This window comes from Indicator indicator, chromosome 7, assembly GCF_027791375.1.
Source record: "Indicator indicator isolate 239-I01 chromosome 7, UM_Iind_1.1, whole genome shotgun sequence".
NCBI lineage: Eukaryota > Metazoa > Chordata > Aves > Piciformes > Indicatoridae > Indicator > Indicator indicator.
The window spans coordinates 12,775,442-12,793,739 of NC_072016.1; the positions used below are offsets into that span (position 1 = coordinate 12,775,442).

The 18,298-nt window shown below is 45.4% G+C and overlaps 1 protein-coding gene across 1 annotated transcript in view; it reads right to left on the reverse strand.

The window, feature by feature from the left end:
* The window catches only part of HPSE2 (heparanase 2 (inactive)), a 113,963-nt gene that overhangs the window by 83,878 nt on the left and 11,787 nt on the right, over nt 1–18,298 (reverse strand). The window contains exon 3 of the mRNA XM_054382096.1: nt 18,100–18,261. Within this exon, the coding sequence (XP_054238071.1) occupies nt 18,100–18,261 (162 nt within the window). The remainder of the gene's footprint in view (nt 1–18,099; nt 18,262–18,298) is intronic.

Genomic DNA, 18,298 nt, shown 5'->3' on the forward strand with positions numbered 1-18,298 from the left:
AAATATTTTCACTGTGAGGTGACGGAACGCTGGAACAGGCTGCCCAGGGGTGTCGTGGAGTCTCCCTGTCTGGAGGGATTCAAAACCTGCCTGGATATCTTCCAGTGTGATCAGGTATAGGTGATCCTGCTCTGGCAGGGGCCTTGGACTGGATGATCTTTTAAGGTCCCTTCCAGCCCCTAATATTCTGTGATCTCAAGACCTTCCCCTGTCTGTGAATCTGCATTTCTCTCCTTCCTCCCAACAGTCCACACCTCTTCTGAGCCCCCAGCTCCAAGGCCTGCACTCCTCAGTAGAAGAGGAACTTGGTCACACTTTTGCTTCCTCCTTATCAAACATTTTCATTTGGTCCATATTTGTTTCATGCTGCAAGGGTTGGTGGTTGAAACACAAGGGGTTTATTGGCACAACCTTGACTGTTACTTGCACCACATCTCACCCTGCAGCCCTGCCTCACTGTGGCTCCTACATTAGAAAAGTTGTGTGAAAAAACCCAAAACCAACACATGTAAGAAAGCATTTTTCCCCTTGAGTCAGTGCAAAGGAAAGAGAGGCTGGCACACTTGGCAGCCCTCTGGCTGCATGTAAACAAGTCAAACGACAACGTGTTTCAGAAATAAAAGGCAAGTCCAAGAATTAGTTTTAGAAGGGCAAGACCCTTATAAATGGATACCCAGCATAACAAGCACAGAGAGCTGGGCAGAGCTAAACTCAAAACATTCCTAGCCTGATTCGGTCTGCAATGTTCCTGTCTTCTTCTGTCACACATTATTAAACGTAGATCAGAAACAGGATCTGGGATTACAGAACAGTCTGAACTCAGGACATCAGAAGACACCTGTCCTATAAATAGGAATCATTTACCAATTCAGAGCAACACACACATGTTTTGGCAGCCTCTCAGCCAATAAAAGCAGAAGCCCCAACATCAGAATTATCCAAGTGCTATTATTTTAAGTGCAGAGCGATGGTTTACATCATCATGACTTAACTCCTCGTTTCCCAACTTCTCATCACACGTCTGCACTGAGTCACACCAAAAAAAAAAAATTAACCCTTCACAAAGAGAATGCTAATGGTAGCATTACCAAAATGCATCCTATTTTCTGAAGTGGAAAATTGAGAAGATCATCAGCAACAAAAAAACAGAACTTGAGATGCGGAGCTGTTCATTTCACAGAATCACGGAATCATCCAGGTTGGAAGAGACTTCCAAGATCATCAAGTGCAACCAATCACCCAGCCCTAACTAGTCAACTAGACCATGGCACTAAGTACCTCAGACAGTCTTTTCTGAAACACCTCACGGAACGCTGACTCCACACCTCCCTGGGCAGCCCATTCCAATGGGAAATCTCTTTCTGTGAAGAACTTCCTCATAAGATCAAGCCCAAACTTCCTCCTGTGCAGCTTGAGACTGTGTCCTCTTGGTCTGTTGCTGGTTGCCTGGAAGAAGAGACCAACCCCCACCTGGCTACAACCTCCCTTCAGGCAGTTGTAGAGAGCAATGAGGTCACCCCTGAGCCTCCTCTTCTCCAGGCTGAGCACCCCAAGCTCCCTCAGCCACTCCTCATAAGGCTTATGCTCCAGACCCCTCACCACCTTGGTTGCCCTTCTCTGGACATGTTCCAGCAACTGATTTCTTCAACAGCATTTTGCTTGCATGCCCCCCCAGGATTTCAAGGTCAAAATTCCAAAGCCGACTCTTCCCTCACTCAGACCACAGACTTCCCACAGCAAAGCGCTGCTCAGAAACACCCCAAGAAGGGATTTCACACAGAGCTGCGACGCAGGGGCTCCGATTCCTTGACACTTGAGTTTCTAGGAAAAAAAAAAAAAAACTGAAAAAAAAAATTAAGAGAAACACATGCAAGGGTCTGTGTGAGGGAACAACATGAAGGGCTGCTTCCAAACAGGTGCAGCCGATTATCTGAGGCAAGGCTGTGCCGAAAAAAAAAAAAAGACAAAAAAAAAAAAAGAAAAACAACCTCCTTGTTTTCTTCGCAAATTTTTAAGAGCACTAAAAACTTCCAGATAATGGGAAGTCCCTGAAGCTTTTAGAAAGTGTTTTCTCATACTCCATATACCTGGTATGACAGCTGCTTTTTTGCAGCTATGGGGAGTTGTGGTTTTCCATTTGTGAAAATTCAAGTGAAATCTATCATTTTTTGGAAAGAACCTAAGTCCTGGGGTTCTCAAATATCTTTACAGGTTGAACATTTGGAAAGGATCCAAGACTCCAACCAGAGCCTGAATATGTGGAAATATTTAACTCTCTAAGAAACAGTATATAAAATAAGCTGTTTCTCTGCTTGATGACTATTTCAGGATTGACTAATGACTTGTCATGGTGCCAAACACCACAGAGATGGCTCAGGAGGATAATTCCTGAAACTTGAATTTGTAACATTCTATCACATGAAGACTATTTCTGTGTCAAAACCCTAGATCTGTGGATTTATATACAGCAAGATCATAAATGAACTTTTGGACACCAAAGATCAGAAGGAGCTCTACTACATTTATTCAATGAAATAGCTGCCAAATTTTGGGGGTTTTTTGTTTGGGTTTTTGTTTCGTTTTGGTTTTGAGGATGGAGTGTAATGTACAAGCAGGATAATAAAGACTACTATCTCTGTAGGTCCCTCCCGGGGAAGCTCTGGTGTTTCAGCTGGTTGGTCTCTGGATCTTGTCTCAGGGAAGGATTTGGTGGTAGGGAGTGAAGATTGCCCTCCTGTCCTGGTCAGCTCATCAGCTCTTCATGCCAATGCACTTCACATCAAGGTAATGCAGGTTCTGGCCTAGGCAGGGACCATGTTCCACTCCTCTCTTAATCAGGACAGAATCGGAGCTTGTACTTCAAGCTCAGCTTTGCTCTCAAGCCAAGTGAAAGGCCCATTTGGCCAAGTTACTAGCAAATTCAGTTTGGTTTCAAGGAGCAACTCATTCCTGCCATCACCTGTTCTCTAGGAGGCACACCACTCACATAACTCATTTATAATAAGATTATAAGGGTGGAAAGAACCATTAATGTCACAGGACCACAGGATGATAGGAGTTGTAAGGGACCTCCAAACCTCGAGTCCAACCCCCCTGCCAGAGCAGGACCATAGAATCCAGCACAGGTCACACAGGAATACATACAGATGGATCTTGAAAGTCTCCAGAGGAGGAGACATAGTTTTGCTTCCTGCTTGGTAAGGTTTGAAGACCTAAACTAGTATTTACTACACAAACACCGTAACTTCTATCCAGAAAAGCTGCAGCAGGAGCCTGGCTTTCAGGCTGGCAGTGACTGTTAATACATCTCATACCTAGGTAGAAATATATCAGGTTTTATTCTCAGTATTATAAACCTGCACCATCATTAGCCCAAAGTTATCTTGTATTAGTTTTTAAACCGTAGCTTCACTTTGTCTTTCTTTACTAACACTTCAAGCTATTTGCTTCAAACTTTTTCTTCCCTTCTTGGTTCTTGCATATTATGATTGAGTTATTTTTAAACTTTTCTCTAAGTAGATGAATCTTACTAAAACCTTGTCCATAGCACCACATTTCCAGGATCTGATCACATTTATTGCTCTTTCCTGAATCTTTTCCAACTTGTACAGCATCTTTTCATAGCTCCACATTTCCAGGATTTGGTCACATTTATTGCTCTTTTCTGAATCTTTCTCAAGTGTACAGCATCTTTTCTCTACTAAAATGCAGAAGAGAACAACATCAGAGCTTCCCCATGATCCTTAGAAGGCTCTCAGTGCGTCTGTCCTCCCAGTTGCTGCTTTGCAGCATGTTGCTATTTGCCCATGTTGCTATTTGCAACATCTCTTCCTCTTTTTTTCATTTCCACCTCAAATTTAGCCCATACTCTTTAATCCTGTAATGTGCACATTTACACTCAGTATCAAAACAAACAAAAGTGTGTTCACTTGTAAAACTATCAGATGCCATTTCCGTGCTCAGAGCTGTACAGGGCTTGCTGCTACAGGAGCTGGCCAAAGCCAAGCAGCAGGTTTTACACCAGTCCCCTGACACACCCTGCAAGATAACTGAAGGCTTTGGCATGGAGAGAACAAAGACACAGCAGGTGTTAAAGCAGCAACGTCTATTTAATATCTCACCAATTAAAAATAACCTTTCACTTGTCAGTAGTGCTACAGGGGAGCTGCACCAGGTGGAGGTGAGCACTGTGTGGGGTTTTGGGAGATTTTACTGGTGCCCAGGGGGGCTAGAACATAACTGAACAGTGAACTGGGCAAAGGGAAGAAAGAGGGCTCAAGGTCTGATCAGCAGGAGAGGCTGCCAAAGCACTGCAAGAGGAAGAATAAAAGAGAGCTCAAACCAGGAAAAGCTGCAAAAGTCAAGCAGAAGGGCCATGAAGCTATGGTGGCTTATGGGCAGATACCCATCAGAACAGGCTCCGCTCCTGCACAGCAGGAGAGGACAGCAGCCCAGCAGCTAGTGTGTGAGAGAAGGGGAGAGGGAGCAGCACAGGCATGTTATGAAGCCACAGGGAAGATGCAGCTGTCAACCACAGCCCTACAGAAAGGCATGAGTGGGCTCAGCAGGGGAGAGACACTGACTTTGGGGTTGGCCAGGCTGAACAGAGCAGGCAACCACCCATTGTGGAGACTACATGAGATGTACAAGGTAGGCTGGCAGAGGGAGGGAAGATGTCCCCTCAGGGACATTCCCTACCTCAGATAGAATGAGCTGGATCCAAAACAACACAGCAACTCATAACCCTGAGAGAGGAGAACCAAAGGCAGGATCTCATGTCTGTGTAGCAAAGGGGCAGGAAAGTCAGAGAGCTGTGTGGAGCAGCATCTCTCAGTAGCAGCTCTGGCATCTCGTTCCTATACGTCAGACTCAGAGGGCACAGAAAGCAGCTGTGGTATGGGCACCTGGTAAACCCTGCCACCACCTGCATAAGAGCCTTGAAATCTCCTTTTCCTTCTTCCCTATTCACCTGCAGAGGGGCCTGGAAATTGGCAGTGCAGCTGCCTGGCACACAAGGTACTCCGCAGCACAGGCAGCCTTCTGGAGATGCAACCTTCCTGCCTGCCCAGATCACACCAAGCAGCATCCTCCCTTGTTCACTTCCAAGCACCTGGCTCACACAGATTTGTTCCTTGCAACTTTAGCTGACAGAGCATCTCACCCTGTGGCTCACACTAGCAGCATGAACAAAGCATCCTAAGCCTGGCTGGCTCCTTGAGACAGCCTTCCCACACCAACCCCAGAGGTGCCATATTCCCCAAAGCTGTCATTTCACACCTTAGGGCAGACACAATACACCTCCAGCTTCCTGCTTTTGCACCACTGCTGCCTTGGGGGACCTGGAGCCAGCCTTCCCCACACACTTACCGAGGGAAACCAACACCCTTGTCCCACAAGGGGATGGAGTCACAAGTTAAGCACCATATATGTGAGCAAAATCAGGCAGCTCTGCAAGGCTCTAGTGTTGCACAAGCTGGGCAAGAGGCAGTTCATGCCAGCAGGCTCAGACATCATACCCTGACAGATCCATCTAAATGCAAAGTTGCTTAAGAAAAGACTGGATGAGGAACTTAGTATCATGGTCTAGTTCATTAGATAGGGTTGGGTGATCGGTTGGACTTGATCTTGGAGGTTTCTTCCAACATGGTTGATTCTGTGATACATCTGCTGCTGCACATGTACATCCCTATGGTTATTGTCTCCTACTGATCTAGGACTGTCATGTAGTAGATAATACACTATGGTTTGGACCCACAGCCTTCCTGGACGAGCATGTACCAGAGAGCACCCATAAACAGTTACACAAGATCAAAAGGTTTCCAGAAGGACCTTCTGCAGTTGGTACAACTGTTACTTTGTCAGACATCTAAGCAATTTCTTGGCCTGTGTCCCCCTTGCCTCAGCATTAGCGTCCAAACAAATCCCAGAGCTGAACCAGTTTCCTCCATTTAGAGGATCCACTCAAATTGTTTCTAGGATTCCCATCTTTCTCCCCTTCTCTTCACTTTACAAATATATAAATAGTTACACCGTCATAGGAGACAAGTAGAGACTGACTCTTACGGGTAAAAAACAGATGTTTCCCAATCTTCCCTAACAAAGTCATATTTTATATACGGCTCTTCAATGGATTTATAGCCAATGAAGGGATGTTACTACATTAGCTCATGGAGGGGGTGGGTGATAAAAAACTGGAAAGGAAGAGCCAGACAAGGAAAAAAGAAGCTATCCAGAGCGCTGCAATTGGAGAAGCATGACAAATGGGCAGCACAGTTTTAGAGGGCTTCAACAGCAAGGCAGATTGCCTGGCTGGGAGTGATTGTCCACAGCTGGAGCATCGCAGAGACCATCTGGTATTCCTTAAACATGCTTTCCCCAGGTGATCCCATTCTTGGAGTGCCCCAGCAAAGAGAAGGGAAGAAAAAAAAAAAAAAAGAAAAAAAGGCTTGCAAATCTCAGCCCCATTTCCAGGGTTCCCTTAATTAGTTAATAGAATGATATTTGACCCCATTTCAGTTTCACCTACAAAACCTTTGCTTTTGCCACCTTTACAACAGGAAGGGGGAGGGAAAAAGTGTTTCAGTTCATGGTGCTTTTAATTTCTTTAAGGAAGTCAATGATTGTGTCTCTTGGCACAGCAACCCAATATAAAAGTTAATGAAGTAAGGAGAGATCCAAAATTTCTTTTGAACACCTTGTAACCTTGCTCTTCCCCACACCACCTTCAGCTGCACAAAGCATGCATACCCACAGGCTCTCTTGTAACTCTCCCCCTGCATCATATCCACCCCCAGTATGAGCCTCTGAAAAAAACAGAGCATGGACCACGTGGGGGAATCCAAGAACCTCTTGTTTCCATGATTTGGACCCTTTCTTTTTGTGGCTTGGACAAATGTTAATTTAACCATGTATGCCACACACTCCTGCCCCCATGACAAGGAGGGCTGGTGAAGGAGCAGTAGAGGGACATTTTCTGCTGTCCTGGTGTTCCCCATAGGACAGCCCCTTCCTGAGCCAGGAGCATCAGGAACCAGCTAGTGAAGAAAAGAGCAAAGGAAAGCGGTAGATAATAAATGAATGGACAGATGGAAAAAGGGTTAGAGCAAGCAAACTGAGAACAAGCCTTGGGAACCACACAGCGTTCCCACCAGCAGGCAGTGCCCCCACTGAGCAGCATGGGGCAGGCAGGAGCCAGGGTCCAGCCACAGAGATTATCCCAGGCGCTCCCTGCCAAGCCAGGCGTACCAACCATGCCTCTCCTCTGTTTTCTCCCTGCCTTAGCCCAGCCACAAAGCACAGGTCTGTCAGAGATGTATTCTGTTCATCACAGACACATCCCCTGCTCCTGGCTGCAAGCCTCCCAGCAGCATGTAAATAACCATTCCTGGTATCTTTCATGGCAAGCAAATACATGGGGATGGTGGACAGAACACTGAAACTGGTGATACTCCTCTGACTACAGCAAAATTTGTTGCTATGCTACAGATTGCTAGGATTATTTTGTTTTCAATGCAGAGAACTCACCAGACATGGAGTCCTCTTCTTTACCCACATCAGCAGCTGCCTCCTCAAAGACTGCACTTGGGAAAAGGTAGTGGGACTGTAATCCCACACAAATACATACACAAGGTGCTTCAACTTCTCCAGGCTGAGAAAAATAATTTAATTATTTTTAACTTATTTATTTAAAATTTAAAATTATTTAAATTAAAAAATATTGTGAAGACAATACTGAGCAGAAGAATCCAAAAGAACGTTTAAAGTTGTTTTTGTCTTGCTTTGTTTTTAGGTGGTTTAGTTGCCCAGAATCAGCATATTACACTGCCATGCTGGAAGGGTATTTTGGCTGTAAATCCATCCTTTATGCAGTGGCATAGACAGAAATAATAGAAAGAAATATATAAATTAGAGAAATAGCAACCAACTGCAAATTACAAGGAAAACTAATTATTTAAACATGATGGGGAAAAAAAATCATGTCTAACTGAGTTAATAGGGGGAATTTAAATACAAAGGAAAGAAGGGAAATGTGAACAGAGAGATCCATTCTCTCATGCACAGACTAAAATTACCAATGTAATTACCAAAAAAATATAAATATAGACCTGGCATATTCAGAAAAAAAGACAGGATCATGAACTCGTGAGACAACATACTTCAGCTTACTAATAATCAAGAGATTTATTAGACAACATCTGCTTTAGATAAACACTGTTAAATCACCAACCCTGAATAATTTGCACTTCCAAGTGCGCAAAGGAGATCTCTGACCCATTGAGGCTAATTTTTAATAAATCTTGGAATGTCAAGTAATTCTAGAAGGGTAGGAGAGCCCTAACCCCATGCCGGTGCCTGGGCAGGGCTGGCTGACCTAGGGAGCAACAGCCAGTCAGTCTGACAGGAGAGCTAGATGGAGTAATTAAAAGCCAATATGAGAACCTACCAATAATTCATTAGAGTTATGTCTCAGCTAATTACCAGCCAACACGTGTTGTACAGAATCAAGACCTGTCCAACTGATGTTACAGCTTGATTTAAGAACTTATGGAATAATTTGATATAACCAGATGGACAGAAGAGGCTGATCAGACAGAAGTATACCCACTGCCTGCTTCCCCTTCCACAGGATGCAGTGCTTTTACCAATCATTTAGACAAGATCCTTAAAGGCAGCTTGCAGATGCAGAAAGATAGGTAAATAACAAACACAACAGCCTGTGATCCAATTTGTGCAGCTAGAAGATCACCAACCAACCTAGGGAGCTTTAATTCTCAGAATCACAGAATTATCAGCGTTGGAAGGGACCCCAAGGATTATCCAGTTCCAACCCCCCTGCCCTGGGCAGGGACACCTCACACTAGCTCAGGCTGCCCAGAGCCACATCCAGCCTGGCTTTAAAAACTTCCAGGGATGGAGTTTCCACCACCTTCCTGGGCAACCTGTTCCAGTGTCTCACCACCCTTACGATGAAGAACTTCTTCCTGATGTCTAATCTAAATCTATCCTCCTCTAGCTTGGATTCATCCCCCCTAGTCCTATCACTATCTGACACCCTAAAAAGTCCCTCACCAGCTTTCTTGTAGGCTCCCTTAAGATACTGGAAGGCTACAATAAGGTCTCCTTGGAGCCTTCTCCTCTCCAAACTGAGCGACCCCAACTCTTTCAGTCTGTCCTCATGAGAGGTGCTTCAGCCAAGCACAAGCTAATACATGTACAGGCAAACAATATGGAGCTCATGCCTCCAAGATGGAAAAATGTCCTGCACAGCCACAGGAAAAGATATGAAGGGACTTTGGAAAAGCAAAGTTTAAGGAGCCAAATCTATTCAGATTACAAATGAGGAAAATGCACAGGACCCAACTGCTGCTCGTAGGTGTTAACGTTAGTGCAGGGAGAGAGGGATTCTAACGGGATGATGAGAGGCTAAGCAGGCTCCAGGGACTGAGAGTCAAAGACAGTTCTAAAAAATGAAAAAATTATCACCATCATAGCAGAGGACAAGAAACACCACACAAGAAGGTCTGGATGATCTTGAGGCCCAGCATAAGAGCAGGGGTGAAATTCAATAGTACAGAGGGCAGGTATAAAAACCTCTGTGTAATGCAAGAGTGGAAGAAGCCCAGACACTGGCACACTAGGGGTCTGCTTTAGGCTACAAAAATCAGGGAGATCAGAAGCACAGGCTTATTGGGAGCATCTGAAACACAAAACCCACTGGTAATTAAGGACCTTTAACTGCCCACACATTTGCTGAGAAAGGAAGACATTGGAGCATCCTTGCGTCAAATTGCTGGAATGCATCAAGAAAAAAATAATTATGAAAGAAGAGACAGGAACAGAATTAGGAAGGAGGCTCCTTGAGGTTTGCCTCTCATCAACAGAGGAAAAAAAATGGGAAAAAACCACAAAGGTGGAAAGCACTGCAGACAAGGGAGTACAAAATGAGTACTTGTTAGGAATAGAAGGGCAAACAGCAGCAGAGTAAAAACAGTTTCGTAAGGACAAAATTGTCAGTAAATTCAGAGGGTTGGCAAGACCCATTCTGGAAAAAAAAAAAAAAGAAAAAAACAAAACAAACAAAGAAAACCCCCCCCAAAACCCCAAACCTCAGATTTTTGAGAATGACAAGCAAGGTCAGGAAAGATTTCATAAACACACAGCAAGATAAGAGAAGAAATGCAAAGTATCTTGATGTGGGAGTACAGTAAGTATAAATCACAGACTCCTCCATAGCTCACAGCCGACGAAAGAGAAATGGAAACTCCATCAGGCTGACGTGGATGAGCACAAAGGAACGGCACCAGGAGAGCACAAACCCCACGTGTTCAACAGAAACGGTGCACGGCAGGGGTCGCCGCCACACCGAGGAGACATTTGATAACTGCATCGGTGGGAAGAGGCAGACCAAAGAGTTCATCACCTCCTGAGCAGGGAGAAAAGGTTAATAGATTGGTTTATACCACTGAACACACCACAAGCCCTTCCAAAGCTGTTAGTGCGTGTCAGCCCTCCCCGCTCCCACCGCAATCTGTTTTCTGTTAGGTTTATGTGCTTGCTTTATTCTTTATGCAGCACCCAGAAATGGCTGGATCTGGTAATGACATTATATATTCTAATGCACGTATGATTGCTAATTTTAAGATGCACAATTTACCAAATATCTTCTCTTGTGAGGCTACTGAAGTCGGAGGGTAAATTGAATTTAGCAACTACTGAGCACGTCATAAGAATTTGCGTTCTCCAGAGTTAGAAAAGCAATAACCAAAAATCAGATAATGAGAAAGCCAAAGTGTTGCTTAACAGACTAGAGAGTGTCACCTGAAAAAGAGATTCACCTTCATGACCTCTCTCACACACACACCATCAGTGCACAATGAGTTGTAAAACTACTAATTAGGGTAAGAGGAGGCAGGGGACTCCAGGGGTTTGGCTCACAGCTGTCTCGGGAAGCAAAGAGGTAGAAATGGGGACACAATTTCACAAGAGCAAACAATTCAGAGTTAAAGCTGAAATGTGCAACGCTTTTGTTGGTTCATTAAAAGGGATAACTAAATGCACAAAGTTAATGCAATTAAAAGCAGCAGCGTGGCATAGCAACACGTGAGCAGAGTGAAGATTGTTGAAGTTTGATGTTTTCAAATAAGCTGAGGTCCATCAGCAACTATCTCTGGGAATTTCTGGAAGACAAATGAAGTTGCAAAAGACCGGAAAATGCCAAATATAGCACAGATATTCAACAGGTTGAAAAATGAAGGAAATTGCAGGCCAGTCAACATAACTTCAATTCCTGGAAAAATTTTGAAACAAATCATCAAGCAATCTATCTGCAAGGAAGGGCTGGAAGCAATAGCCCAGCCATGTGAAGGCAACCTGCCTTCTCTTTGACAGAGCCAAAGAGTCTCATATGCGAAACAGAGGCAACAGATGTTCTATACCTTTACTTTCACAAGGCTTTACCTCCAGTTTCATATAACATTTTAATTAGAAAATTAGGAAAATAGTCTAGATGAAATTCCATAAGGGAAAACACACAGCTGGTTGGGAAACAGTACACAAAAAGCACAGGCCTGAACAACCAATGTGTTGTACCAAAACAATCCATGATTATACAGGGATATACGGACAGGAGCGTTACACGCAAGGTACATGAAACAACTCCGCTGCTCCTCTCAGTCAAGAAAGGCCTTAGCTACAGTACTGGGCTCATTTCAAGGCAACACACTTCAAAACCAGCCCAGACCCAGTGGACAGGGCCCAAAGGACCCCAACAAAACCCAGAACCACAAGAAAAAAAGTTAGAGAGACCTCAAGAGGCAGAATCAACCACGCATGTGTCATTCAACTTGAAAATAACATGACCATGAGGAAGGAGCAAATGAAAGGCAGTTGTTCAGTGCAGAGAACAAGAGTCTTCAGGGAAACATGATAACAAGCCTCAAATATGTAAAAGATTTCTGCAAAGAGGAAAGGAGTGCTGTAAGCTGTCCGTGGGGACAGGACACGCCGTAATGGGCTTAAATTGAAGCAAGAGATTTTAAAAACACCAACACCATAATGATATAGACAACTACACCCTAGAGCAAATTGCCAAGGGATGGTACATCACTCCCATCACAGAGGGTTTAAGAACAAGGGGAAAGCCACATCATTTGAATCAGTTAACAGTGATGGCCTCACAACCTGGGCAACACCGGTGCCTTGCCACTGGACCCTGACAACCTGCTGGCTTTACATGCTGCACGCCCAGGAATGCAGCAGATTTCAGCTACGCACCAAAACGCCCTCAGGAAAGCTACGTGGTGAAAACAAACAGCCGCTGCACTTCAGAATGAGCTCATATAAACAACTGATAATGGCACAAAAACACTCAGTTACAAGAGCCTGTTTTTACATGCTTTATTTTTCCCAGCATTGTCCCCTGAATTCTGATTCAGAGGTCTCAGAAGACACCTGCAAACCGTCTTCAAATAGGACCTGGCAACTCTGCTGGTCATTAACTAAGGGCTCAAAGCAGAGATTGTTTTAACAACATACTACAATTTTTCTGGTCTCTTCCTCACAGGAAACTCCCCAGTGCTTCACAGCAGTTCTCTCTCCCTCTCTCTTTCTCATAGGAGCAGATGACATTACTGTCTTCCCCGTGCTGACATGACTTTTCCAACAGTACCCAAGTTGTGCTAATCAAAGGAACCAGCTTGGGGAAATTATTTTCACTGTGGATTTAGCTTTGAATGCTGTGTTTTCTTCTTCAGCCCCAAAAAGTGGGTTCAAGCTCCCCAAAGCTTGTCTGTTTTTCCAACTGTGTGAGCTGGTCACCTAAAAGATATTGCCTCTCCTTATACACCTTCCCTCAAGCAGAGACCAGGTACAGCTGATTTGTCATGGACAAGGCTAGAAGATGCCCTCTTGAGGTCCTTTTCAGATCTATTTTATACAGTGCTGTGGATAATGCATATAACATAAAAGGCTGCAATGGACAGAAGAGCAGACAGTTGGATCTGAAAGCCACTCAGATAAGTGCTGTGACACAGCCCCAGAGAGCACTCTGCTTGAAGGAACGCTAGAAAGCACACGCAGTACAGACCACCCCAGTGCAACATCCAGTAGAGCAGCTCTGATACACATCACTGCTGAGGACACCACAGGACATTTAGGCTGCTGATCTCAAACAAGCTGCCAAAAAGGCAAAGAAGCTGTTTGTACTTCTGCAACATCCCCCACAGGTCCCACCTCACAAAGTGTCCCCACCACCACCTCCAGCCCTGCAGAGTTTGCTGTAACTGGGGATAAAACCGTGTATCTAGGGAAAACTTCAGCAAAACCAAGCTGAGCAGCCTTCCTGCCTGGCAGCACAGGCACCAAAAGCACACCCAATCCCACGCCCTGCTCTCTGCACAGACCCCCTTGCAAGGGCAGCCTGTGAGCCACAGTTCCCACCAGATCCAGCACTCCATGGGCACGTCCTGTTCCAGGACCACCATCTCCCAGAGCCACAGCACTCATCAGGAATCCCAAAACCACCGGGGGAGGTTCACAAGTGCAGGAAACACAAATGTCGCAGGTGCTTGACCCAAGCTGTTACTCCCTGCCAAGGAACAAGCACAACTGTGGCTCTCAATGTCTTTGGGGGACAGGAGAAAAATATTTTTCTGTGGGGCAACTTCTCACTCACAAGCTCTTCATACAGACACAGTGCCCTCATCCCTGCTCGGTGACACCCCACACATAGTTGCTCTGCAGTAGCCACACACATACCCTGCTCCCTCCCGTTCTGCTTTGCTCTACTCATCCCACCATCATGCATCCCCACCCAGGAAAAGACAGTGTGTACCCTCTGTCACCACCACTTCATACTCATACCACTTATCCTAGATGAAGAGGGTCTCTTCCTGGCTGCTAACATCTCCGAAGTAAACTTCTCCAAGAAAAGCCTCACAAAGATCTCCAAGGAAAGCCTCACAAAGATCTCACAACTGTTCTTAAGTTATCTAATGACCTTAACAGAGGTAATGGGATGCCAATGCAAAATACCTGATTGCAATGCTGGAAGCAGACAATGAAATGCACTCTTTGGCAGCTCTCAGCTCTGTTCCTAGTAGCTCCCACCTGATTTCAATCCCCTTAAGTCTCTTCCTGCAGCTGGAAGAGATCCTCTGCTAACACCATCAGCAGAGTGAGAGCACAGAGGGTTAACTGGGAGCATTATGCACCCTGTGGGAGAGTCTCTTCCCCTAACTGTTGCTTTTAGAGGCTGTGTCACATGATGTGACAGGATGGAAGGCTCCCACCACACACCCTGTAGTCTCCTCACTGCCTTTTCAGTGCAGATGTGGTGTGGTAGGACAGGCTGGAGAGTTGTCATCACCGGTCTCTTGGTGCAGTGAAGGAATCTGCATTGTAGCTTCAGGCAGAAGGTAGAGCAAAAAGAAGAGACATTTCTCCATTGTTCAGAATGAGAAGTGGGGCACTATTTTGTTTCCTCAGGATGGGAACTCTTAGAGGGAAATTTATGGTTCATACTTGTATCTTGGGAAACTCAGTTACACTTAACACTTCATGTAAATGCAGGAGGGGACAGTTTTTCACAGATGTCTATTGACCTGAGCAATTCCCTCTTCCACTGGGTTTAACAGGCTTTACTTACTAACAGCACAGAAACCTGTGGATATCCAGTCTCTTGAAGTAGAAATGCAACACATTATCCCAGCCCAAAATGGCACCACAGATGGAGGGATTCAGCTTTAATCTATCACAGCTCTGCCTGCTGCTGCCCCACTCCCTGCAAGCTCACCCTGTAAAACCTCCATGCATGTTGTGTCTCCACAGCCCTGGGCAGTTCCTCACACCTCACCAGCTGCCAGCCCAGTGCTGTGCATTCAACCCTCAGCTTCAGGGCTCCAAAATCACCTTATTGTCACCTGGACTTTTCTCCTGAGAGCTGCAAAGAAGGGGAGCCTGCTGTGATGATTGCAACTTCTACTCCAGCTGATACAAGCCATAAAAGAATCATCACTTGCTCCACCTAAATCAACTGGGAAGGAGAAGAGAAGTGTGTCTAGGGAAAGATTCCTTCTCCTCCCCTATCCCACCCCAGTCTGAGCTGAGAGAACCAGTTCCCAGAGGCAGATGCTGAGCACTCTCCTGCTCTAGCACAGGCTCACTCAAGAGCATCAGAGATGCTGATCTGTGAAACAAGATACCTATCTCTGAGCACCAAGGGAGAAGAAGCAAAGATTAATAAACCTCAAAATGTTATAGAGCATTTAAAAATACTGTCACAGATCAAAGACCATTGCTCATCTCAGTGAGGCAGGCTCGATAAGCCTGGAAACATCACGTACAGAAAGCGAAGGCAAGATGTAAGAGAAAGCCTGCAGACAGGAGCAGAGGAAAGCTTCTACTTGCCTAAAGAAACCCAAGTGACCGAAGCCAAAATCTAACATGTGTTCCTGGAGGAACAAGAGCCAGAAAGACTGCCTGGTTTCACTCAGTCTCAGTTGTGTCTTAGCACAAAAAAAAAAAAAAAATCCAACCAAAAACACCCACATTTCATTTTAAGACACCCTCTTACCTTGGAGGTACCTGCTGCTGGGAGCAGTTTAAATCCCAGTGCAAACCCAAAACCCTGAGATAAGGAGCACCCTGGGAATAACATGCAACTGGTGAATAGATTTGAGAAAGCCTCTGATTTACATTGCTGCTACAGGGACTGCAGAATCATACTCCCTGCACTCTGAGAGCTTTCATTCTTAAAGCCTTGTGGATACTGCATGGAAGGTTGATGGCAATATCACTTGCCCACACTTGCAGACAGAGTGGGAGGCCTGGTTTATAGTATTTCAAGTTGTTCATATAACTATGTCATCTGGGAGGAAGAGAAAGAGAAGGGGACTTTGTCCAAATCACAGCAGTGGTAGCAGCATAGGAATAAAGCTCTCCCAGAGTAACTATCCTATCATAAAGCACCTTTATTCTCATGTGACTTTGGGAAAGATATATCATTTATATTTCTTTGGTACAATTAAAGTGCTGTAGAATCCAGCATGTAGTAGGACCTCGCTTACACAGAGGCAGGGGGTTGAATATTTATCCAGTCTAGCTTGGTCACTGAATACTGAAGGTCTTACACAGCACATGCAATGCATGAGGCCACGTGACTCCTGGATACATACCTCCAGGAGGAAACCCCCTTCTCAGAGATCCCCCAGATAATCCATCCTTGCAAAGTCAGTTCTTCACTGTCCCTCCCTAAACCAGGTCTGGATCCTGCCTCCTGCACGCCACCTCATGAGCTGGGGACTCCCTACAGGACTGCACAAAACCACTGTGCAGAACAAAAAGCAAACTCAAGCAAACTCCGGCTGATTGGATTTTGAAGGTAAGGAATGCCCTTCTGGAACAGATGTACAACCCCCTCTGCCCACCCCAAACACCAGATCCATCATGGAGAAGGGAAATATTTACACAAGTTAGTAGAGTTCCAGTTAAATATTATGCTTAGCTGTCTAGAGTCCATGTTCTCAGACCTATGTCTATGAAATAAAAGATTAAACTTCATAACAATTATGAAGTTGCTCTGCTCACATTCAAAGGGAGTTAAAGGACATTAAAATAGTTCTTTGGGTAATATTCCAGTGAAATTAGTCTCTCCTCAATGGAGAGTTAGAGGTAAAACCTTCTGAACTATCCTGTAAACACACTTGGAAAGGCTAAGAGCTGAGCTGATAACCAGGTAGCACCTCTGCTCTGCAGGTTCTGTAAAAAATGTGAGCAATGCTGGGCAGCTTTGAAGCAGCAAGGGAAGGAGGACAGGGGAGAGCCGCTTCTCTTCTCGAGGGAAGTTTGTTTAGTGGAAAGTAAGCAAGTTGTCAGGGGAAAAGCTGACAATGTTGATTCCAGCAGTTGTACTGGGAATAAACAGCCAAGTGGATTACGTTACAGAGAATGAGAAACGGCACTGAGGATCCCATTTAAATGCTGGGCTCTCAGGAATTATGTGATTCAGCCACACTCATGACCCCGGTGCCCACTGTCCCTCTGGGCTGAGCCCTCTGCCAATCCTGGTATTGCCATCCCACTTCTGTGGGGTCTCCAAGAGGATCTGCACAGCCAACATCCTCAGGAGAGCCAGAGCTCACTTCTGCAGTGGTAAAAACAGACTGAGGCTGGCCTCGAGGCAGGGGCTAAACATTGAATTAGGGATGGCAGCTGAGGGGGGAAGGTTGTACAGGACCCACTTGCCTCCTCTAGTGCAGCAGCATGGGAGGGCCACCACAGGGCTTGCCATCTCGTCCCCAGCAAGAGCACAGGGCCCTCCCTCCCATAAAAATTAGATGCCTCCCTGCCTTTCACAGAAAAGGGACCCAGGAAGAGGAGAAAGGAATCTTATTTGATTTATTAGTCTCTTCCTCCTTCCCATCGTCTGTGGCTCATCCAGCTGTAGCGATAAGGAGAACAGCTATGAAAGGACACTGCTGGCTGCTGGGATCTCATCCTCCTGCCCACTCACTGCCTGAAGACATCAGTCCTTTACAAGCACCATTTAATGTGTATCCAAAATGTGGCAGTCTCTTCCATCCTTTGAGATTCTGTTCCCTGGATAATACAAACAGTTGCCAGAAAAAAAGTATCCTCTCATCTCTGTCTAGGCCATTATCCCTTTATATTTGCTCTTTAATATTTACTGGGTTCACACAAAGTGCATGCTCTGGAAAGAAAAAAAAAAATCAGCTGCAGCTTAAAGGACTCCAAATTTAGTAATTGCTGCAGCCCCATCAACGTGAACAGTTAGCAGGGAGATTTCTCCAGCACTTCACGTGCCGTGGTATTCTGCTTAGATCAGACTGTAGAAAACGTTCTGTCCAAGGGCACCAAATCCGGACTGTCTGTATAGGTGCCAGCCACAGAGGCCTTGTAAGTCCACCACAGGTTCCTGTAGGTCCTCTCCCTCCCAGCACCCAGCAATCTTGGTAGGAAACAGAGGCAGCCAGAGAGATGCTGATTCATACAGACGTGAAGCACCCGAGGATTTTAGCACACCTGTAAGTTAACAAGGACTAGCCTCAGCTCCTGGCCCCAAAGCTAGTCTTGCAGCCTTACCTGTTAATGTGAGGTTGCTGTATGTGTTTGAAAACTGCTCCTTTAACAAAACCAAGTGCATCTGAGCTGCCTTTTCCCTCTGTAGCTCCAACATTATGTCAGGATGCTGGGCGATCTTACAGCCTTTCTGCTTATCCAGGGCAATGTCGCTGCGAACAATGTCTACAGCAAAAGGGAAAGAAAAAAAGGAGATGGCCAA